We start from the raw sequence: 25,506 nt of genomic DNA, 5'->3' as shown, positions 1-25,506 counted from the left end.
TATTCTAGCTGATTTGGGTAGGAAGCCAGAGTCGAGCATCCCTGAGAAAGAACTATACACACACGTGTACACCGTACACCTCTATCCTGCAAAAGTGAATCCTCTCCTTGCTTAATTGCCAGAAAGCAGAATATGGTATAGAGTTCTGTGCTGTATAATATGGTAGGCAAGACATTTGAAATTTGGCTGGTCTGGATTGAGATCAGTCAAAACAGACACTGGATTTTGAAGAATTGGTACAAAATAAAGAATGTGTCAATAATTTTTCTATTGGTTATATACTGAACAGTCATATTTTAGATATATTGGGTTATTTTACTGCTTTCTTTCTATTTTTTTAATATGGCTACTGGAAAATGTAAAACTGCATGTTCAGCTCGTATTATTGTTCTATTGGGTAGCTCACATGTAGCTGAAAGAGCATGAGAATTGTCACCTGAGAAAATGGACATAATTTTCAGTCCTGCCTTTGCAACACAAAACCTACATGGCCTTAGACAAGGCTCAAGGCTCTTAAGTTATCTGAGTATTAGACTGCTCATTTATAAGGAAATAAATATATTCATATTTCAGAGTAACTGTGAAAAAGAGGTGATATAATAAAGCATCTGAAATATATTCAGAACACAATAGTTACTATTACTCTGGGAAAAGCCTTCTACCCCCTTCCTATGGTGCAATATAAAAAAAATCTTTCTTTTATACTTGAATTGCATGTTGTGAGTGGAGACACAGGGTGTCTTTAAAAACTGAAGAGTGAATCAGGTCATGAGTAGGAGACAGTATGGATGAAGGACAGCAGCAGCTGCTTTGCCAGAAAGAACTCCATCTGTGCTTCATTGTATACACCTCTGCTGCTTCTCATTTACCCTCTGACATCTCTTCGGCTTTTCCAGCTACCAGATTATTAACCTTTGAATAAGTCCTATGTCTACTTTCATCTCTAGCCGTTAGCTTACCTTCAAAAATGTAACTCTCACTTTCAGAATTCTTTCATTTCTGTGTTAGGCTCCTCACCACAAGCCTTATTCTGTGGCTCAGGGTCCTTGTATGTGGGACATGCCTTGATGTTTACACTTTTCTCTCTGAGTGGTCTGGGAGCTGGCCTGCCAGCCACTTTTGAACTATTTCAGGCACACCCTCGAATCCTCACTGACTTTCATCAGCTTTGAGGGCTTCCAGGTCCTTCTCCATAGTCTCATATTTCTTCTCCACCTAGCCTAGTGTCTCTCCTCAGACTTAGCATCCACACACTGTGCTCTGGTTAATAGGGATTATTTTTAAATTATATGATCCTGTTTTCCTATCTGTGTACCTTAGTTTATGTCAGTTTTTCTACACAGAATGCCTAATTATTTTTTCTTCAGTGAAATACATATTCCAATAGATAATTTCAGTGATTCCTTCTTCATAATATATCCTGTCATGTGCAGTTTCTTTCACAGATCTGTATAGGATGTTCCATGTTCATTTGTTACTATTTAGCAGTTTCAGACATTTATCATAGATATGTATGTGCTTCTGTTACAATTTCTATTAAATGATTATCCTTTAATAAATTTTTGGGTCCCCTGTGGCCTCCTTTTTGTATAGAGCCTAATTCAAAAAAGTTTCATCTGAAAACTAGAAATAATTGAAAAAAATTTCCAATGTTTACTTATATACCTTTAGGATATTAAAGAAGATCTAATTCAGAACCTATAAAAGGCCCTTTTCTCTCCTTCCCAATTGTGTTTCATTCTGTGTTTTCATTTAAATGTCTTACTTGCCAAACCTCTCAAGCTTATTTTAAAACCCATTTCACTGCTTTAAAAATCCTCCTTGTAATTCTTTATTCTAAATTATGCATGTCTACTTAAACATGTTAAACAAGTTTTAAAAAATCTGTTTCGATCATTACCCGGTTTGTTCTCAACAAGGAAACTTCTAGAATTGTTTATCTAAGAATCTTCTTTTTCCTCTTATCACTCTAACTTGTATATCTATTCTCCCAATTCTGTGTTGCAAAAGGCATAGGAATCAACTGAGAAAAAAACTAAATTCTCATTAGATAGTAGAATTGAATAATACGTTCTTAAAAGGAAGATGGAGGAAGACTGGAAATACTGGTAGAAAAACTATGGTCCCCATTATTATTTCAGTTTTTATTGGTCTATTGGATTCTGTGGTCTTTTAAAAATTTCACTCTTATTGGACCTAATAAAAAAAGACTTAAACTTAGTAAATGCTCAAATTTTATTTCCTAGACAAATTTGATGATTTGTTGAATTGTATTTAGGACCATCTGAGAAGGCAGAATCAGTTTAAGTTGTCATTCTTTAGCTATAGCTATTTTTTTTTTTTACACTTAAAACTTCATGGTTATATATTGGCTTGTGAATTTCAAAGAGGATGTGGGATAAAGAAAATCTCAGAAATTCAACAGGACAGTCATAATAGTCACACCATCCTACTCAAGCAATGTGTAAAATGAATCATGGCAGCCAAAGTTTAAACATTTTCTATTAGTAGTAACCTACATCATCACCTTTGTCAATCTTTTTCTTAGTTTCAGAGTCCAAAGTTCACAGTACTTCTTTAGTCTTGTTAGATCTCCAAAGTTAATTTTATTACCAGTGTTTTTTTAAAAAGATAACACTATTCAGGAAAAAGTCTTTAAGGTTCTATACATGTATATCAGTGAGCTTTCTTTCTTGAATATATAAAAATGTGTTTCGTAATCCCTTTCTACTATTGTTTCCCCTTTTTTTTCTGTGAATTTCTGACACTGAGGTTTATTATGTTGTTGTTAGAACTCTCATTTCTTTAGGCTGTTTGAGTGCATTTCTGTAAGGCATATTCTCAGAAACTCCAGTGAACTTTTGTTCAAGGCCTGCAAGATCCTTCCTGGAGATCTTCCTCCCTGAACAAAGTACTGCTTAGGCCAAGAGAGTAAGATATAACCCCCTTTTGGCTCATCTTAATTCCGGCAAACTGAAGATAATTCCTGCCACAAAATTCCCAGAAATACCTTTACCAAAAACATTATTTAGCTGGATGGCTTACCTTAATTTTCCCATCTAGTTATGTGTTGTCCTACTGGTCATCTCATTTATTTATGTCTTATCAAATCTTTGTGTGTGTGTGTGTGTGTGTGTGTATGTATGTATAAATGCAGCACACCAGTTTGTGATACAAATTTTAAAAGTTACTCTTGTATAAACTAAAAAAAAAGGTGACAGGAATTGAGTTTTTATCCTCTGCAATGCAATATTCTTGAGACTTCACTATTTTCAACCATCATTTTTTTCTCTGAATTGCATTTTCCCTAATTGATCTGTGTAGATTCTGTCTCTTAACTTCATTATGTATGAGCTTCAAGAGGGCAGATATTATTTATTTACAAACATCTGCTTATGTTTTTACTGATTAGCAGTAACCTACATAGATAAATATAGATAAACCATAAGGATACAAAGATGAATAAAAGGGGGTTAATGCCCTCAGAAAGCTCACACTTGAGGTGGAGAGATATGCATGCAAATAAACAGCTATGATATAGAGATCCATTTGCAGATAAATTGTTAGAGAGCAAGGAGTATACAGCAGCTGATTTCCTACGGTAGCACTTAGGAATGGAGATGGGTCAGAAAGACTCTACCAAAAAGGATGAAATGAGGCTTAGTCTGAAAGGACCAATGAGACTTTGCCCACAGGCATGAAGCACATTTTAGGAACAGGATACAAGCTACACAGAGCAAGAAGTTATACACAAATACGTTGTGGTACTTATACTGTAAAATTTTGAAGGATTTTTTAATTAGGAGAGATACATGATCAAAATCATGTATCAGAGCAATACATCTGGTGGCAAGATGGCTAGAAAGAGTGCTGGAGGAGGCAGGTCATACTGAGCAGGTCTTTGCATTATAATAGGTAAGTAAGGATTTAAAGGGTTGGAGTGCAGATAAAAAGAAGTGAGCAGTTTCAATAGTGAAGAATTAGAATTGATTGACCAAAAAAACCAACAAACACACAAATCAGGGGAAGAGGTAAGAGCTAAAAGGGCTCCAAGAATTTTGATTTAAGGTCAGTGGAAAATCAGTGCTACCGTGATCTGAAATCTGCAGCATATGAGGAAAAGCGGGTTTGAAAATGGGATCATGCACTGGATGTAATATTAGAACACTGAATTTTAAGATTCTTTGAGCAATCCATGTTCAACTGTCCAATAGGTCAGGTAATGAGGAGTGACTCCTGGGCTAGAGATCAAGATATGAAATTCACCATAGGAATGTAGTTGCTGATGTGAGAATGGAGGAAGTCATCTGGAGAGAGAGATTAGAGAAGAGGAATGAGAATGGGAACCCAGGGAGCCACGAAATTTAGTGGGGAGGCAGACAAGGAGGACCCAGTCTTAGATGAGTGAGGAGGTGGCAGAGAGAAAACAGCAAGAAATCACTAAATAAAAACACCTGGAAGAAAAAGCAAGGCAAATGAAGCATTTCAAAATCATTCCATGGTGAACCAGATTAAATGTCATTGAGTAAGCTAATAAAATATACAAAAATAATCCACTCTATTTGGAGTAGATATATTTGTTTAGGTATAATTCAGAGAAGTAGAGCAAGACTGGGATTTTACACACATATGGCTGCTGTTGAGAGAAACAAGTGATATCATTAACATGTATCCAAGAGTAGAATGGAACACAGAACTTTACAACATCACAAGATAATCTTGTTCATCTATGAATGTCTAGGCTCTGTGTTGGTGGCCAGATACGTGACAACCACTCCTATAAAGTAATGAGCACTCTAGGATTTGAGCACATAGCAAGCAAACATTATGGGGAGATTGTGGTCATAGAGTAAGGACATATCCATATATTATGGAAGTTCTATCCTAGAGAGAAAGCTGACTTTTTCTTGATATATGTCGATTCTATATAGTTGAAAAAGACTTTATTATGCAGTGATACCCTATCATACTAGTATCAACTGAAAATATAAAAACGTTAAGTTTTATTTTAGGTTAATCTAAGTCCTCTGAATCATCATCATCTGTTAATTTCCACATTGGTCAGAAATTCAATGACAATGACAGAGATGATGAGCTACTAAAGAAGTCATTGATAATGAGAAAAATTTTACTGGAAGCCAAATTGCAAAAGAATAAGATTGCAAAAGAATAAGAAATAAGGAGGAGAAGAAGCATGAAAATAAGGAGTATACATTACTATTTTGAGAATCATAAGTAATGAAGCAAACAGGAAATTGAAAACTTGAGCACATTTGTGAAAAAGGGTAAAGTCAGTAAAGAAAAAGGGATAATTAATAGACATCCTGTTAGAGTCAGAATAAAATTGTTTAAAAATATCAGATGAAGGAATAAATCTTAGCCAGAAAGTGGGATGATTCCTCTGTGCCCACGGACATGAAAAGAGAGAGCTGTGCAGCACTTATGTCTAGACTGAGGTTGCAAACAATGAATAAGCATTGTTTTAACTTTTTACAGTCATCCAGAAGACAAGTAAAGAGAAGCAAGATGGCCTAATTGATTTTGATGGGGCAGAGATGGTAGAAAGGCAAGAAAATGTGGAACCTGAGGAGCATCTAGGAGAAGGATGAACAATGGAGTCCAGACCAGTAGGAAAGTTGCTGAGGAAGCATCCATGCTAACCCAATGAGAAAGAAGATGTGGTGCAAATTAGAAAGTTAATAGGTTATAGTCATATAATTTTGCTAATTTTGACTTTAGTATTAAAGATGAAAAAGCTCCCGAATCCCCACACCTGAATTAGACAGACACAAGAAATATACACTGAGTGGCGACACTAGAGGCTCTACAACTTATTTCACTGGCTAGTATTTTCTTGGTCCCAAATCCCTATGTGGTGTTTTATCCTTGTGAGCTGAGTAAGATGAACTTAAATCTTTACATCTCCTTTGCTCTTTGGACTGAAGAACTTGCCTGGATTCAGGTTGAGTGCTGTTTGATGCCTACTTTCTCCCGAGCTCCACCTTGGTCTCTGTTTGGTCATTACTGCCTGTGTTTGACAAAAATAAAATGATGGAAAGAGAGAAACACTAAGATAAAAGAAGAGCTCTCTTTGCTTCTTTACCCTAAAATATTACCCTTAATGCAGTAAAACCATGGATGTCTGTGAGGATTGCATTTTGTTCCTGACTCATTTCAAAGCCTTGCGGTGGAGTGGGCAGGGTGGGTATATCAGGAATCCTTGAACTTCTAGATCACTGATTCTAAAGTGGTGGGGGTGAAGTGGGTGGAAAAAAGGTATCAGAGTCATGTAGAAAGTTATTTTAAGAGAAAGAGTGTTTGTGTATGAATGTATCCATGTGGGGGGTGGGTAGAGGGTAGGTGCTGTAAAAACTTTCCAAGAATTCTGATAAACACCTGTCTTTCTCCTGACTGAAAGTCATCTTCCTACAGATGAGCAAGTAAGAACCATAGGCATGGTATTGGGGGTTAAGATCTAGGAGGTGGGATGGTTCTGGCAGATGACAAAGACCAGGAAGTGGACTACTCGAGTGGAATGGAGTGGAAAATGATTAGAATAAAGACCAGGAAAGAGTGAAGCTAGAGTCCTGGGTTTGTCCACTGCAAGATGACTGAGGTATAGAATTTCTCCTTTATCACCTGCAGCACTCTCTAGCACCAAATACATAGTGTGAATTCAATAAATACTCTTAATAGACTGTGTACATTTCAGAAAAATGTGTTACTTTTAATTACCAATTATGTGAGCATGCAACATTGCTAAATACAAAAGTCATACAAGCTCACAAATGACTTCAGAGACTGCCACTCTTGTAATTAAAGAACAATTTAGGGTCTATTAAGACATCATGAATTATAGATCCTTTCCTATTTTCACTTGATGACTACACATTTTCTCCCTACTACTACTGCTACTACAAGTTTCACTTAGAAGCTTTGCTGCCCGGCAGTTACATTTCTTTATCCATTATTATTTTCCTGAAGAGAAATAGCAGTATCATTCATCTTCTAAAATGGTGCATTGCCACTGTATCTAAGTAAGACTCAAGTATAGGGCATTTACCATTGACTGTTCTGGGAGTATTATCTAAGAATCAAATTTCAATGTCTGTTATTTATTGGAAAAACATTTCTATGAATTTATGATTAACAATATGTTGGCATAGGATGATTACAATTGATAAAAGGTAAATTTAACAATTTCATGCTTGTTGCAAATAAGTCAAAAAGCCAAAGTCCCCATGTTTGTTGGTAATTAAACAAAATGAGTAGCATGAAACATAAAAAATATGAATCATGCTGTTTTTATAGACCACATGCCAGAAAAATAACTTCTGGGAAACATACCCCCAAATAAGACATAATTGAATTTCTTTTTTTAAAAAAAGATATACTTTGTGTGACCTACTCATGTCTGTGTTATTATCCATCCAGGGAGCTTTGAGAAAGGCAATTTCTCCTTCTGGGATTCAGTTTCCTTCTGTAAAATATGGCGGCTGAAGAAGTTCATCTCTAAAAGTTCCCTTAGAGCTCTGCAGTTGGCTCTAATTTTATGACATGTGCACTGGAAAGCTCATTGTTGACAAACGTGGGTACTAATCCTAAATTCATCACTTACCAGCTCTTTAAGCTTCTAAAGGTTATATTTTATTGAGTGCTTATATTTTAATCTGTGAAACTGGATGAAAATACCACTCTAATAGAATTGTTTGAGGATCAAATGGGAGAAGACGAGCTGCAAAGCCATTAGCATAGGAATAGTTGGTTAATAGGCATCCAATGCCTATTACCAAACCCAAGGCCTTGGTTTCCTACCCTTTTCTTCGCTCTTTAAAAATTCAGATCCATGTGTATTCTTGACTTGCAAATAAAGGAAACTAAAATAAAATTTGAAAGATACCATGAATAAGCAAAATGTATAGGATGTGCACATTTTGGAAAAATAATTTGTATCTCCCTAGCTTGGGAATACCTTTGGTTTTGAATATAGCAGACAAAGCAGTAGTAAGAAGTCAAACTAAATCCAAAGCTCCGTATGACTTTGCAATTTAGCACTATTTATATATTTAAAGACAAGCATGGCACCACATGCATTAATAATAGTATATCACATAGGAATATAAACTCTCCACATACACTCAGCACTGGTTCTAAACTTTTCGAAATCACATAAAATCAGTTTGGAATTTCACAACCTTAAGAAATAAGTTTAAATTCACAAGAAACTTATTAAAATATTAAATGAAGATACTGAAAACTGACTGTAGGGGTTCGATGGTTTAAACAGTTTACCAGGGATTGCCTAAAGTAACCCTAGGAACCTCTTTTCTCACTTGTGAGTCTATTAATAGGTGATGTGTTTGAATTTTACTGGGCATTTTGGCCCCTGATGGATTAGACAGAAGGAAGCATTCCAAAATTTAATCTTTCCTCTTTCTGCTCTCGGAAAGGCTCACATTATTAACTTTTTTTCTAGTAATATCTGATTGAGTACTAAATGCAACCCATGCCCTTATTCCAGTCAGTTGAAATGTTCTGTAGAAGGAGAAGTGAGCAGACTTACCTTTTATCCTGTATGTAATTACATAAGAGGGCTGAGTTTCTGGCACAACCACACAAATTACCTATTGAAATGCTGCTCTAACTACTTCATGTGGAATGGTATCTAAGCCCTCAAGGACAGCTAAGTGGGCTTATTATTGTAAAGGGACTCCCATTGTCTGCTATTTGTCCAGTAATTCATGAACCACTGGCATATTACTGGTTCCTTATTTATTACCACTGACAAATGATTTCATAATACTGACCAGAGGGATTACACAGCTCACAAAAACTTTCCATATAAGAAGCACGATGTTAAAACACAGCAGAGGCCATCAAACACAGTATTAATGAGAATTTTGTTAGCTTCTAATGATAATCATTATTGTATCAGAATGCAATTCACACTAATTATTAGTAAAAGTTTACAAACATTAAAAAGTGCATAATAACATTTGGATCTGAGAGGGCTGAAAAAAGACATGAAAACACAACACCAGGGCTTTACTTTTGTGATTGGTGTCCACATGATTGCAAGATTACTTTCTCCACCTTATTCAGCTCAGTGAAGATAAGTTGTCCTCCAAATTTAAATAGTATCATACAGCATTGTGAGAAATTTGATTCCATAGAACAAATTATTTCCAGTCCTTAGTATGATCTTGGCTTTTCTTTTCTACCTTTCCAATTGTCCAAAATTCTCATAAATTTATGTATATATATATAAGGTGGGAGAAGTTCTCCACTTGAGAATAAAACAAACTTGATAGATTGAATACCAGTCTGTGCAGACACCAAACAGACTGAATTCAGGTGATATTCACATTAATGGATATTTTCAAATGTCTGTATAATAGAGCAATGGAGTCTTGATGAATCTGTTAGACTTAATCAACTCATCAACATACAATGAACAAGGGGAAAGACTGTGTTTTAAAAAAGGGTGTTCTATCCTGTGTACACCACCACAGTATGGAAAACTAAAATAAAAAGACAGCCCTTTTAAAAATGAGTGGTATAAAAATTCACAGTAATGCACATCATTTTGTTTTTCATAAGCAATCAGAGAATGGGGCAGTGCTGAGCATCTATATTGTACAATACAAAACAGTGTAAATAACACAGCAGTAACACACAGATACATAATGCTAAAAACAGTGCTTTCTGGATCTTTCTTTTACTGGGTGAACACTTGAGCCAGAGATATTTAAACTCTGGGGTTCAATCAACTCTTCGCAATTAGACACAATTAAATCCTCTGACATTGTGAGGGGCCAGATGCTACAGGAAGAATCATCATCTAGGTCGGTGCTACTCTCTATAAGCATTTCGTCACATGATCAAGTGAAAGGATCCATACAAAAATGACGCCCAAACACAAGCCACATGATTTCAACCATTGCTAATGACAGAGGTAGGGAAAAGTCTGCCTGCAGCCACAGCCTCTGCCCTCATTTTTAACATGATAATGAGCAGGTTCCTGCAATGCAGCACAGCCATTTTCTTTTTCCTCTTTTCACTCATGGAAACAAATGCATTCCAGACACTCCTGGAGATTTGAGACATTGTCAGGTGTGGTCGAGGGTCAAAGTGGGGTGTTAGCTTTCAGATTTTGCTGTTTCTCCCTGGGCTTCCCCACTTTGTTCAGTAGAACTTCGTTGTGCATCTTCTTCACCTTCTGCAAAAGAAAAACAAAAACGGAATACAGGCAAAATGAAAATGATTGCTTTTATTTCCAACTCTCAGTATGTCATATTGGTAACTTCAGAAATACTAAAGAGGTCCGAAACCCTTGAAGGAAAAAGTATATTTTCTTGGTAGTCAGTTCGCCACTGGAGTTTTCAAGGACTGATCAATTCTGTGAACTTGGGACAGCATGGCTCAAAAACAAAATAATATTCAAATTTGCAGAGTAGTTAGTGATCAGCTAAGCTTTGGATAAATAGCTCAGAAATCTCATGACCAGGTCATGTCACTTAGATATAGTTTCACAGGTTGCAGAAATCAGAAATGTCTTTAAGTAGAAATCAGAAGTGAGAGCATGTTTACCTTTTTATGCCTGATTATCTTATTTGAAGAAATATTTTAAAACTGTATTTTCTCCTTTTTATAGCACTTGATGATAACCCAGCTAATTTCTCAGAGGTTCTATTAGTTCAAAGTAAAAGCAATAGTGGAAAATGAAAGGACACTATGTCAGCTGGCCAGTCCCTTGTCAAATAGTTATAACGGCCTCTGGTCTGCCCTTAGAGAACATGTGCACAATTCTAATAAAACCAGCCTCATAACTGCACCCTCAATAGCAATCTTAGCCAGTGGTATAGCAAACATTTCAATGCTTTCACTCTATATTAGGTCACGTTATATAAGTACAAGCTGTTGGCAATTCCAGACTCAAAGATTCAAATATCTGCATGCGACATTTGGTTATCAGGCAGCCAATATGACTTGGTGGACAAAATGTTTTCAGGTGTTGCAATAATATAAACGAATCAATATTTGGTAAGGGTTTGTTATCATAATTCAGATAAAAGCAGGTAAGTGGGCTGGTCTATTCTTTGGACCATAATGTTATAAGGCAGTTTCTCCTCCACTCTTAGCAAGTGCACACGAAGCACCTCACCATACTCCAACAACATTAAATCTTTAGGAAAATTAAAATCAATTCTTCTACATAAAAATATTTTCTTGTAAAGCAGTACCAAGGGTATGACCAGACATTATATATCATTTTCATGCACTATTTTATTATGAGAGGCCCCCATGATGCACAGATGGCCTGGTTCTGAGATACGTAAATTAGCATGCAACAAGAACTTAAACAGGAGAAGCTTTTGGTAACCAAAGAAATGAAGTCAAATTAGGGCATCTCTAAGACAGTAGAATATTTCAAGATGAAAGTGATTGTATAAATACAAGATGAGGAACTTGACTTCCATGGGGCTTGGGACCTTCTAGGTGTCTGGGGACACTTCTCAGGGCTTAGCATTATGCTGCAAACATAGAGACTGTTGCTAAACAGATGCTTATTAACAAATAAAGGTAAACATGAAGCAACAATATTGTTGAGTATAAACTAAAATGAAGCTGAAACATTTATGAATTTGAAAGGAAATTCTTCACAATTCTTAGTGACATTGAATTTGTCGTTATGTATTTGTCATTTTTTAATATTTTAGATCTTCATGTTATGCAGTTATTAGTTTTTGTACTTAGGATAAACAGAGTTATTGCTTTGTATACTTTTCCTGGTTTTGGACTTCATAATTTTAAGAGAAACAGCAAATGTTGCAAGAGCCTAGTGAACTGCAATTAACATGCAAAAATATTTAGAAAAGAAGACATTTGGAAGTATAAAGATAATTTAAATTAATTATAATATAATGAATATAAAATTATTTTATTTATATTTATTAATATAAAATTCCAATGTATTATTTAAATAATTTATAATAATTTAATATGTTTTCAGGAAAATAAAATGGTCTTAGGACTAACAATTCTCAACTTCAGGAAAAATAGAAAAAGAAGAAATTAAATTACACTATGAATAAAAATGTCCTAATATTAAGAGTGGCTAAAATTAATGCAGACTCTTTAAAATAGCATATGTGTATGAAAAACAAAGTATAAATATTATGCAAGACTGCAGCAAAAATGTATTTATCCATCTCATGTTACCAAATTGGAATAATTTCCTATACAGTCTTTCTCAGAGCTGTTCTGGGAAGTAACTACTGGTAGCAATAATAGCACAACAATGAAACCTAAGATACACACAGGTCTATGTATTCCAAAGTGGTAACGTTAAAGTTTTATTATTAATCCAAATTTGAAAAGACCAGTCTGAGAAGTACTGAGCTTTAGCCATTGAATAAAATACCGTCCTTATGTATTTTAAAGTAATGTTGCTGAGCTGTTTCATTAATCTATATATGCATATACTCTGACTCAGTTTTCTAATAATCTAAATGTTTTCCCTTAAAAATTCTAACAGCGAAGACATATTGAATAATTAAGAGTCAGAAATTGTGATAAGTGCTTTCCATGCACATAATATCAGGGTCCCCTAATCGTGAATTCTTTTCACTTTTAAAGGTTATTTTTACACAAGTCTTCTCAGGGAAACACATTCAGCTTTGATATCTGCAAAAGCTACGGGTGGAGGAACTGTCAGGGAACTTATTCTAATACTCAGAAGTAAAACTGTCAAGTATTTTAATCCATCAAACTTGTTTTTCTTCTTCATTAATGAAGGCAGACTCCTTGGGTAAGAATTCAAGGCCCAGTAAGGAGACACATTTTTCACAAACCCATTCTATCTGGAATGGGAAATCAAAGACCCTTTTACCTAAGACTTACTAATGTAACAGATCATTTTACTTCCATTCTTAATAAAATTAGCCCTGGAGACTCTTTTTTTTCTAAAATTGTTCTTAGAATTGAAGTCTATCAGAATTACCTGTGAATCTTGTTAACTATCTATCTAGTAAATGTTAGAGGTGGCCAATATTGTCAAAGGTAGGTGCTCCAACTTAGTTAAATACTGTACATAAGCAATTTCAGCTTTTGTAGAAATTAGGCTTTAAAAAAACACACCATGTGTTTTATTGATTGCATTAATAAAATCAGATTAAGGACTCTGCATTTAAGTGAGAAGCCTTCTAAAGAGACATCACTGAAAATAGAGCAGGATTGATTAAGAGATTAGTCTCAGACTTTCATCTTGCCTTAGATTGTTTAAAACTCTTTATATTAGATTACTTTCAAAGATGACTTTGGTGCCTCAATCCCACTTAGTAAAATGCTGCAAATCATTCCATGCTCACAGAGAAATGTGTGCCAGATGACTTACCTGTCTTGTTGATATCAAGACCTGCTAATTTCAAGGCTAATTCATTGCTGTTGCCACTTGCAGAGGAAACCAGGATATCATGTATTGCATTTCTTCTACCTGTTCTTCCTGAGGCAATAAAATCTGCATATGTAGTTTCCACATCAGTCATTGCTACCAAATATCCACATAGCAGGGACTACAAAAGAAAGTAAAATTAACAGGTAAATATAATGGTAGTCAATGCTAAACATTTAACAAAGACAACTGTTAAACTACCAACCTAGTATATGAATGTGAAACAACTGTCCTGTTTGCAGGTTCACAAAACAAGTAATGCCTTTTCTGATCCTAAATATTTAAATCAAAGGTCTGGGAACCTTTAATGTACAGGGCCTGGTAGTACATATTTAGGGTCACATGATCTCTATTCCAACTACTCAACTTTGTCCTTACAGTAAAAAAGCAGCCACAGCCAATACGTAAAACAAATGTAATAAACAAACTTTATTAACAAAAATCGGGAATGGGCTAGATTTAGGCTACATGCCATAGTTTGTTGACATTTAGTTTACATTATAAAATTATCTTTCTCTAATACCATTTTAGTCATTCTTCAACTCCAGAGAGAACTTGAGATCAGGTGGGGGGCGTTGAGTGAAAAGTAGTTCATCCCAGGGGTAAGTAGTAAGTGAGAGCATTGTCTGTACAATTTGTTAATGAAATGGACCAAAATTCAGTTTGCTTTTTATTACCGCTATGCACCATGCACCAGCAATTCTAAATATTTTCAGTGATCAAATACTGCTCTCAGTCCATAAAAACAGCCCCCACGCTCCCCTCAGTAAGTCATTACTTGAGAGGAGTAACATATACTCTTGATTAAATCTTGGAAATAAAATGTAAAAAGATGCAAACACTGATTACTCAAAACCCTCTCATTTCTATCATTAAAATGGCCATACCCCCCAAAACAATTTACAGATTCAATGCTATTCCTAGCAAACTACCAACGATACCTTCCACAGAATTAGAAAAAGATCATTCTAAAATTCATAAAGAACCAAAAAAGAGCCCAAATGGCCAAAGCAACCCTAAGAAAAACAAAACAAAACAAAACAAAAAAACCCCCAAAAACCAGAAGCATCACACTACCCAATTCTAAGCTGTACTACAAGGCTACAGTAACCTAAAACAGCATGACACTGGTACAAAAACAGACAAAGAGACCAATGAAACAGGTTAGAGAACCCAGAAATAAAGCCACACTTAAAGCCATCTGATCTTCAACAAAATTGACAAAAACAAGCAATGGGGAAAGGACTCTCCAATAAATGGTGCTGGGATAACTGGCTAGCCACATGTAGATTGAAACTGGACCTTTTCCTTTCACCATGTACAAAAATCAATTCAAAGATTAAGTCAATTTCAATTGATTAAAGACTTAAATGTAAAACCTAAAACTGTAAAAACTCTGGAAGAAAACATAGGGAATACAATTCTGGACATAGGCCCTTGCAAAGAATTTATGTCAAAGACTCCAAAAAGAATTGCCACAAAAGCAAAAACTGACAAATGGGACATCATTAAACTAAAGAGCTTCTGCACAGCAAAAGAAACTATCAACAGAGTAAACAGATAAATATAGAATGGCAGAAAATAGTCACAAATTATGCATCTGACAAAATTCTAATATCCAGAACTGAAAAGGAACTTAAACAAATCAACAAGCGGTGGTTCATGTCTGTAATCCCAGCACTTTGGGAGGCCAAGGTGGGTGGATCACCTGAGGTCAGGAGTCTGAGACCGGCCTGACCAAAATGGTGAAACTCCGTCTCTACTAAAAATACAAAAATTAGCCAGGTCTGGTGTTGGGTGCCCGTAATCCCAGCTACTCAGGAGGCTGAAACAGGAGAATCACTTGAACCTGGGAAGCAGAGGTCACAGTGAGCTGAGATCACGCCCACTGCACTCCAGCCTGGGTGAAGAGAGTGAAACTTCATCTCTAAATAAATAAATAAATAGATAAATAAATAAATAAATAAAAGCAAAAACCAAGCAGCTCCATTAAAAATGGGCAATGGATATGAACAGACACTTCTCAAAAGAAGATACACACATGGCCAACAAGCATACGAAAAACTGGCCAACCTAATCATTAGAAAAATGCAAATCAAAACTACAATGAGATACCACCTCACACCAGTTAGAGTGGCTATTACTAATTAATTCAAAAATTAACAGATGCTGGTGAAGTTGCAGAGAAAAGGGAACACTTTTACACTACTGATGGGAATATAAACTAGCTCAGCCACTCTGGAAAGCATTTTAAAGATTTCTCCGTGAACTTAGAACTACCACTAGACCCAGCAATCATATTACTGGGTATATACCCAAAGGAATATAAATCATTCTTCCATAAAGACACATGCACACGTATGTTCATCAGCACTTTTCACAATAACAAAGACATGGAATCCACCTAAATGCCCATCAACAGTGGATGAGATCATGTCTGTTGCAGCAACATGGATGGAGCTGAAGGCCATTATCCTAAGTAAATTAATGCAGGAACAGGAAACCAAACACTGCACATTCTCACATATAAGTGGTAGCTAAAAACTGAGTACAAATGGACAAAAGAAGGGAACAATAGACACCAGGGCCTATCTGAGGATGGAAGGTGGGAGGAGGGTGAGGATCAAAAAACTATAGGGTACTATGCTTATTACCTGGGTAATAAAATAATCTGCACACCAACCCCCCTAAATATGCAATTTACCCATGTAACAAACCTGCATATGTACCCCTTGAACCTAAAATAAAAGTTGGAAGCAAAACAAACAAAAATAAACCAAAACCACCTCATTTGTAAAATTCTGAATTTGGAAATTCTCTCATCTCGTCACAGCCACCTTTTCTTTCTCTTTTCTCTTATACTCAATGAACCAATTCTTTATACTGATGCTGTCTTTAATTCCTCGAATCACTTTTTAGTTTCCTCGAGGTCCAGCCCTACTTGAATCAGTTACGCACTACTTTATGTAGTTTTTTTTTATTAGCATCAAGAAGTTCCTTTGATCTATTGTTATCTTTACTTCTGTACCTACACTTCACTGCTGGGAAAACACTATAGTATATTTTCTCTGATCTCAGTACTGGGTGGTTGAGTGTTACCAGAAAAAGTCACAAAATTGTGCCAATTGGCTCAACTAGAAATTTCTGGCTCTATTATTAGTATCCACTTGGATGGAGTTGCCCAGAAATTCTTCAGTTCACCTCTACTTGACTCTTCCTTATGCTATTCTCTTTGGGAAGGATTCCAAAGCCTTTCCAGTCTACACATCAGACACCACCTACCTTACGAGATGACTCTGCATCTTCCTCTGAGAAGATATAGGACATCTGTTACAAATTCTCTAAAAATTCTTCCTTTTTCAAACAACATTTCTCAGTATAATCACCATTCTTTCTTTTTTGGATGAATTGACCTGTCTTTCTAAGACATGCTATTGAATTTATTTCCTTCCACCTCTAATGTCATTACCCACTGCCCATTAACATGACACATGTTGGAGAATATATTTTCCCTCATTTCTTTCCCTTGATATCCATTACAGGTTCTAATAAGGCAGAAACTGCATTTTGTTAATATTTTAATCACATACAATTTCTAGCGGAGTTGTTTGCACATAGCCAGTGTTAAATAAGAATATGTTAAATAGAACTGACCAATGAGGAAGAAATATATTAATCACCTTTTATCGGTGACCACAGAAAACTTTCCTGCTTCCTGATTGTACTAAATTACTATATCCTAAAAATTCATCTACTTCAGTCTAGAAGTTTTATAGATGAAGAACCTGAGGACCAGATAATTCAAGTGATCTGACCATATTCACATAGTTAATAATTTAATCTGCCCATATTCACATAGTTAATGAATTAAGTACTTGGAACTTAAGTCTGCAAAGTTCCTGCCCACACTTTTTACTTTACCAGGCAGCCTGTTTATGAGTAAGTCAGAGTTTGAATAAAGTTTTTGGACCTTGGAATAATTCTGTGTTATTAATGGTAAAGATATTTTCGTTATCTGCATTACGATTAACCAACACAGTATTTGGTTTCTACATTACTTCAAAGGTTTAGAACTGAACATGCACATCAACCTAGCAAAAACATCTTATAAATATTTAAGGATAGGTGGAGTCACAAAGACATATTCAAGCTCTTTTCACAATAATTTTCACTCTTAGTCTCTTTTTATAGCTTTTAAAAACATAGGCTTAGGCCAGGCACGGTGGCTCATGCCTGTAATCCCAGCACTTTGGGAGGCCAAGGCGGGCAGATCACGAGGTCAGGAGTTCGAGACCAGTCTGACCAACATGGTGAAACCTTGTCTCTACTAAAAATACAAAAATTAGCTGGGAGTAGTGGCGCACGTCTGTAATCTCAGCTATACAGGGGGCCAAGGCAGGAGAATCACTTGAACCCAGGAGGCGGAGGTTGCAGTGAGCCAAGATCGGGCCACTGCACTTCAGCCTGGGTGACAGAGAGAGACATCATCTCAAAAAAACAAATAAAGAAACAAATAGGCTTAAAAAAGCACAAGTGCTATTATTTCTGATCTGATAACAATGCTGTAAAATAGGAAAACAAATCCTCATTTTTCAGATGAAGAAAATAGGTCTCAGATATTTTAAGTAACCATGAAATCATACATATTACCATGACTTAAACTATGGGTATATGTCTTTAGGTTTTATGTAAAGGGCATTGTACTTTGCAGTAAAAGTCCCTGTTTTTTTGCCATTATCATTTCTAACTGCCGTAATAATACATATCCTTGTAGGGTTTTATATCTAATTCTCCTTGCTGAAAATACTTTTTAAAAGATTTGAAATACCAAAAATGAGGCAGAGAAAGTGGTAAAAATTTCCATGGGAAGGTATATATTAAAAGAAAGTGTCTTGTATTATGATTTATCTATTTGGGAATTTTAAAAGATCCTGGTGGCAATCCTACTTGTACGAGGGTAACCAACAACTTACTCTGAATTTTTATTTAGTCCACTCCCAAGTAATGAACACAGGAAGGAAGAAATGACGTTATAAGAGACATAAAAGTATATTGTGCTTACTTTTAAAATCTTCATATATAGCTTTCATTTCAATTGAATGAAAGACAATGTGGACAATTGTGAGAAGAGGTTATTCCTGTAAAGTTGAAATATATTTTTAGTTCAATGGGCATCCAATTCTGCATCTTTAAAGTAACATGGAAACTAAGTAATGGATATCCAATTACACTAGCCAATATAATTATTATAATGCAAATAGCTATTACTATAAAAGTAATATTTCATTGCTTATTGTGTTTTCTTTCTCTAGACAATAGGTCTATTTTCCAATAAAAGAACAATAGCTAACAACACACACCAAATATGTGAATGAAGGAAAGCATACAATTACATTTTTAAACAAAATATATATTGTATACTCCAGATTTTCTCTATGATTATAGTGCTTTTAGTGAATTCCCCTTAAGTGCTCAAAAATAGATATTTTTACCTGCATGGTGGTTATGGTTTTTTTTTTTAATCAAGCGTTTAGACACTTCTAATTTAGTGATATGACTCCGAGAGATAAATATCTTTTACGTCAAGTATACCTGTATAGATGACTTGTACTTTTGCTTTGAAATTCTGGAGAACAGCCATAAAAATTATGGTTGACAGATATTCACCCCCCAAAATTACAAAATTCAAAAAAAGCCAGATAAATGTCAGCAGCAGATGGAAGTGTAATAGACCAGCAAGTAGCACATATTCTGACTTTATAAAAATAATCAGGAAAAAATCTGGAAAACTTATTAAAAGTAGACTTTGACTCTTTACTAGAGTTTCCTGTCTATGTTGCTATAATTGGAATTTTCTAGACATAACCAAATGATAGTATTGAATACAGGCAAGGTAATATGGTGTTACTTTTTTGTATCCAGTTATACAAAAGATCCAATTATACTAATATTCAGCCCTATGGAATCGAGAAAAGAGGGAAATGGACATTTTATTATTTAAATACTGAACTATTTAAAGTTGTATTAAATTTTAAAGCATAAATCTCTAAAACCTGACATCTAAAAATCCAATCAAAATCTATGAATTAGAAATAAGCTTGCTCTTTCTTTTCCCCATTCTTAAAACAGCCTCACTCTCTTACTCTTTAGCAACAGAAGCAATATTGCTGCTCTACAAATTCTTTATATAATGGATTTCAAAACTGAGACTCATGATCTGTGTTTTCCTTTTTTATGCTATCTTTTTAAAATTCCATACACACAAATTTTTTGAGAGAATAAAGCAAAAGGTATTACTATAGTAGAATTTATAGATTTAGATAGATTTCAAGAGGCTATGAAAAGCATGTACTTACGTCTCCTACGTTAAACAAACTGAAGTGTTCCACATCAATGGATTCTAGAAGTTGGGACTATGATGTTGCTAAAATGATTTTTATAGTGACATTGAGTCATGAGCCAAATGGTGACTGGATAACATGCTAATTTTACTCCTGTAAATGGGACACATGAAATGAGACTCACAGACTTGGAGGAAAGAATGGAGAGAATGTCATTAGCATGCACTGAAGACTTCTCTTTAATCTGAATACTATGATTTAAGTAAGAAAGAAAGATAGAAAAAGAAAGAAAATTCCCCTTATTCCACTGTTACAAAACGCAATTATACAACTTCTCAACTTTGACTTTGTGAAATCATGGGAAGCATGTTTAAAGCCCTTGAGTAGTTTACTACGTGTTTAATGCTTGGTCTACATTAGTATTTCTGAATTGTTTTGGTCTCAGATATCTATTACATGCTCAAAAATTATGAAGAACTCCACTTAGCTTTCATTTGCCAGGGATAAATCTACCAATATTTAACATATCGGAAATTAGAAAAATTGAAAAAATTAAATAATTACTAATTCACCTCAAATACTATTAATAAACCCATTACACTTTATATAAATATTTAATGACAATAAAATATATTCTCCAAAGCAAAAAAATAAATAAATAGTGACAAGCGTGGCATTGATTTACATTTGCAACTCTCTGGCTTAATGTTGCAAATGTCTGGTTTAATAAAAGACATCTGGCTTCTCATATTTGCTTCTGCATTCAGTCTCTCTTAATATGTTGTCTTAGTTGAAGTATATAAGAGAATCTGGCTTAACAGAGATATTATTATTTTAGCTGGAAAAGTGAGGAGAATTTTAATAGCTTTTTCAGATAATTGTGGCTTTTTATCAATGTGGAATCTAAAGTCATATGAATATGCTTTCCATACTCTGCCTTTAGAAAGTTCCCATTGTCTTTCTTGCAGTTTGAAATGGTCTTTTGTCCACATATTTTTTTCCTTTTTTTTTTTAAACTATCAGACATTGGTCATCTGGAAAATATTGGTACACTGGGTTATGTAAATTTCCCAAATGGTAGCACATTTAATTATACAATATCACATTTGTTAGCAATACCACCTATCTCATCTGAAAAGTCTTTAAGAATTGGGAAACTGACAAATTCACAGGGGCAGATAATAAGTTTTCCAAAATTATAACTTTTGTTTGAAAGTTCAGATTTTTTCACTGGCAAAAGATACTGTTAGATTTTGCTCTCCTAGAAGTGACAAGGTCACTTTCTTCATTTTCAAGAAAATCTCTGCCAAATGTCCAAGTTTGTACAACTGCAGTTTGCCTGTCACTTCTTCTTTCAAGTAAAAATGGTGATCCAACAAAATAGTGTCTAGCTCAGCTCTCAACCCACAGTTGCACAAGGTGCTTTACTTGTGATAACCAAGTGTTTGATACACAACAGAAGTGCTTCATGAGATGTCCCATTTCATCACACGAATATTAAAAAGATGTGTACTCGAAGGTTGAGATTCAAGAAAATGAATTTTTTTTTTTACTGCTCCATCAAGTACATTCTTAGGTAAGCCTGGCACTAAAAGAAATACTAGTTGTGAGTGTGTAGGGGTGCAGAATACATAGATCACTAGGAGAGTTTGGTGCCGCTGACTTGCTTAGTGCAAAAGTGCCAGCAGTTCCCTGCCCACCCCCGCCTTGCTTTTGCATAATTCCTGCAAATGTCAGCCTTTCCCCCCCCTCCCCAAATGGCAACATTACTTCATTTCTCCTCTCAAACTTTCTTTAGATCAGACTCAAATACTTTTTCCCCCCTACAATGTTTAACACATAAAAACTTTAAAATGAGAAACTTCACCTGTAAATGTTTAAAATGTTAGAAGTATTATCTTTCTTTAGAAAATATTTTTATAATTGGGCAATGAGTGACCTCAAAGCTACTCATAAATCCTTATACTAATTTCTGGTTTACCCCTATACTATCCCTAATAAAAACAATTTTTTTTTTTTTTTTCCTATGCTCTTTAAATTTTATTTGTATCTTGCTTTCTTACTCCCCATAGCAAATCTTACCTAATAACTTTGTGGAGACCAGAGTCATCATTCATCTTCAATCCTCTTTCTTTATTGTCACATTTAAAGTCATCCATCTCTTTATTCAAGAGTCCTTTTGCCCACCATTATTAATACCTGACTGGTGCTCTTGATTCTGTCTTCTCCTCCATTATCATTCCTTCAATTCTGCCTCTTGCTTCTGGAGTCACGATTTTACTTCAGCTATTTCTTTAACATCTTTCAAATTGCTTACATCTTCCCTGTTATAAAATCTTCTATCTTTTAACTCTGTATTTTTTTCTCTTTCTTTCTTTTTCTTCTCTTTCTTTTTGAGACAGGGTCTCGCTTTGTTGCCCAGGTTGGAGTGCAATGGAACAATCAATCCTGTATGTTCTTTAAGACATTCATCTCTTTTTATTTCATTTACTCCCATATAGGAAAAGAGGTAGATACTAGTTTTCCCTGCTTCCTCTACACTGCTTTATTTTTAATTCCCCTTGTAATTTTACACATATATCTAAGTAGAACTGTTTTCTCAGGAACTATCACTACAGATTATTCACCAAATGCAATTCTTTTCACAATAGTCATTCATATCAAATTGTATATAGCATTTTACACGGCAGTTTTTTAATTGTTCTTTTTGTTGTTGTTGTTGTTGCAATTTTGCTCTTGTTGCCCAGGCTGGAGTGCCGTGGCACAATCTTGGCTCACCACTACCTCTGCCTCCCGGGTTCAAGCGAGTCTCCTGCCTCAGCCTCCTGAGTAGCTTGGATTACAGGCATGCACCACCATGCCCAACTAATTTTGTTTTTTTAGTAGAGATGAGGTTGCTCCATGTTGGTCAGGCTGGCCTCGAACTCCCGACCTCAGGTGATCCACCCACCTCGGCCTTCCAAAGTGTTGGGATTACATGTGTGAGCCACCGCATCTGGTCTTTTTTTTTTTTTTTTTTGAAATGTTCTTCTCCCTTGGCTGCCGTAGTTACTGTAGACTTTTGGCTGCCTTATAATCTTCCTGTACTTCTTGCTTTTCCCACTACTTATCTCTTAAAATAAATCTTTATTCTCCTTTTTGTTTTTTATGCTCTTTCTGGTAATCCCATTTACCCTAATAACCTTAACTGCCACCTGTGAATTGATGCTACTCAAATCTATAATTCCGGGGGCTGATATTTTTTTAAAGCTTCACTACAGAATTTCTACTGACTGTTAAATATTCCACTATGGATGTCTTTAAAATCTCAAATTCAGTATGTTCAAAATGGGATCTCTTGATTTCTTCATCTCCACCTCTGCTCACAAAACTGTTCATTCTTTCTATTATTTTGTTTGTATCTCCACTTTTTTCTCAGGTATCAATAATAGAAATCTCAGAATTGTATTCAATTACTCCCTTTCACTAATTCTTCACATCCAATAATTTCCCAAAACTCAGTAGTTAATTCCATCTATTCAATCTCTCTTAAATATTCTTCATTCCATTCTTCTGGCAACAACCTTCATCATCTCTTTCTTGACTGTTGCAACTGTAGTCTAACAACTCAACTTATCTAAATCTCTTCTCCAATTTACCCTTTAAAGGGTCAGCAGAATTAACTTTATAAAACATAAATAGTGCTCAAAAATCTTCAGTTGTTCCTAGGAACCCACAAAACATAGTTCAATTTTTTGATGGCCCTTAAGAGTTTGAAGCCAATCTACTTTACTAGCCTCGTTTCTCACAGTATCCCTCCTGTTCATAATAAGGTCCAATCACAGCAGCACATGTAATACTCTTGGTATTCTCCTGTTGGTCTTCTCAACCTTTTTCATCTTTCCAGTTACACTCTTTCTCCATCTCCAGGTAGAATAAATAACTTTGTTATTGTGTTGATTTAATTCTGTCTTATATGAGAATTTATTATTTTCATGTTGACCTCTTTATATTATATTTCTGGGTCTTTGATTTTCAAATCCACTGCAACATATGGCACAGAGTTTTGTATTTTGCTCCTAAATCCACAAAACGTATTGTGTAGATTGTTCTTGATTATCTTACTCAAGATCCTCCTTGTGTAAGTAACTTGATCGAGGTCATACAGTTGTTCATAGTAAAACTAGGCTAAGAGAGCTTGTGTCCTTATTCTTACCCAGTTCATTTTCCTGTCTAATAAAATATTTTTTATAAACTTAAGAAGATAAATGCAATTATGATCTCTAGCACTTTCTTTTCTTATATTCACAATGATAACAAAATACTTTTTAAAATAACAGCAATAGAAAGCACCTAGAGTCCTGAGTAATCTAACCTATTTTCACTTTGTTGATGGCTCCCTCTTTTAAGTTTTTCATCAAATATATAAGATGAAAGTAGCAAATTAAAGCATAGAATAATTTGTTCTGTTCTCTTGTTACGGCTTTTTATATCATTTATTCATTTATTTAATATTTCAAAGGGATTATAAATCATTTATCTGCTAATCTTTGCAATACCCCTGCTGAGACAGTCAATTAGCTGCAGAAGTACTGCTGGTTGGCAAGTGACAAGTAATATTACTTGCACATTACAAAACAAGAAACAAAAACAGAGAGAGGTTAATCGACTTGACCAATGTCTTACCCAGTCAGCGGCAGTACTGACGTCAGAAAGGGGAGCAGGGTTTATTCATATCAAAATCACAAATGCATTAAGGGCCTGGGGCTAGTGGTGTTCTTTGTTATATAACACTTGCCAAATTATTTATTTTATCTTTTCCTTGACTGGCTCTGTAAGAGTCCAAAGAAGAAAGATACTTTTAAAATCTATAACCTCTCATTTATCTATGACTTTTCCTCCTATGTTAAATAAATATTCAGATTTTCAAAGGATTTTAGAACACTGACACAGTTCTCAAAATAACTTATATTAACTTTTCATCTTTAAAATCACAAAAAGGATCTAGTCAAGCTCAGTAACATTTTCTGGTCTGTTCCAAGATATAATACTGACCATAAGAATAACAAAACTGCTACGATTTAATAGTGCCTTATGAATAATAGCAATAACAAAAATAAATATCACATATGTGCCAGATATCACACTCTTTGTATATTGAGTATATAACTTAAATTTCTCAAGAACTCTCTCAAAATTGTGTTCTCATTATTTCATTTTTAAAGATTAAATAATAAAGGTTTAGAAATCTTAAGTCACGAAACTAGTAGGTGATTCCACCATTTACAGTTACCATTTTCCAATATTTGCATTGGGGTATAAACTTACTTCATTTTCTGTTCATGGTTTGCCATCAATATTTCTTTTTAAATATGTAAGTAGTTTACATTATGTTTTGAGGTATTACTCCATAAGGTGACAGTCTATTGATATCTCAACAGTATGTGGGTTTTGAATATTATGATCTGCTATGCAGAGTATTAATGACGCCACCATCTTTTTCTTGATTTCTGTATTTGTTCTACAAAGACTTCCTATTCTATCTCCCACAAATCTGGTTTAATTATCCAGATGATGGTCCTCATATTCAGTTGCCTCACTGTCAGGGCTGTTTTGCCTTGTGATAGTAAAAGCACACTCTCTTGAGAAAGACCTAGAAAAATATTGACACCTAAAAAAAGGCTTCCAAAGTATTTTTTAAAATGCAAAATTGAGATTAAAAGTATGTTTATT

General features: G+C 34.9%; 1 protein-coding gene across 5 annotated transcripts in view; it reads right to left on the bottom strand.

Annotated features, from left to right (window-relative positions):
• Window positions 1-8,757: 8,757 nt before the first annotated feature.
• The window catches only part of PKIA (cAMP-dependent protein kinase inhibitor alpha), an 83,442-nt gene continuing 66,693 nt past the window's right edge, over window positions 8,758-25,506 (bottom strand). For 2 of the 5 annotated variants that reach the window (XM_008000942.3, XM_008000940.3), the window contains 2 exons: window positions 13,397-13,574; window positions 8,758-10,219 (listed from right to left, as the gene is read on the bottom strand). In XM_008000942.3, coding sequence (XP_007999133.1) covers window positions 10,140-10,219; window positions 13,397-13,547 — 231 coding nt within the window. In that variant the 5' untranslated portion in view covers window positions 13,548-13,574 and the 3' untranslated portion in view covers window positions 8,758-10,139. Of the gene's footprint in view, window positions 10,220-13,396; window positions 13,575-18,515; window positions 18,592-19,809; window positions 19,948-25,506 lie in introns of those variants that run through there. The other 3 variants (XM_073018165.1, XM_038000366.2, XR_012093716.1) reach the window with 3 other exon arrangements.

Source organism: Chlorocebus sabaeus, chromosome 8, assembly GCF_047675955.1.
Source record: "Chlorocebus sabaeus isolate Y175 chromosome 8, mChlSab1.0.hap1, whole genome shotgun sequence".
Classification (NCBI taxonomy): Eukaryota; Metazoa; Chordata; class Mammalia; order Primates; family Cercopithecidae; genus Chlorocebus; species Chlorocebus sabaeus.
Note: the sequence above shows the minus strand (reverse complement) of the source record. Positions and strands in the feature narration are given on the sequence as shown.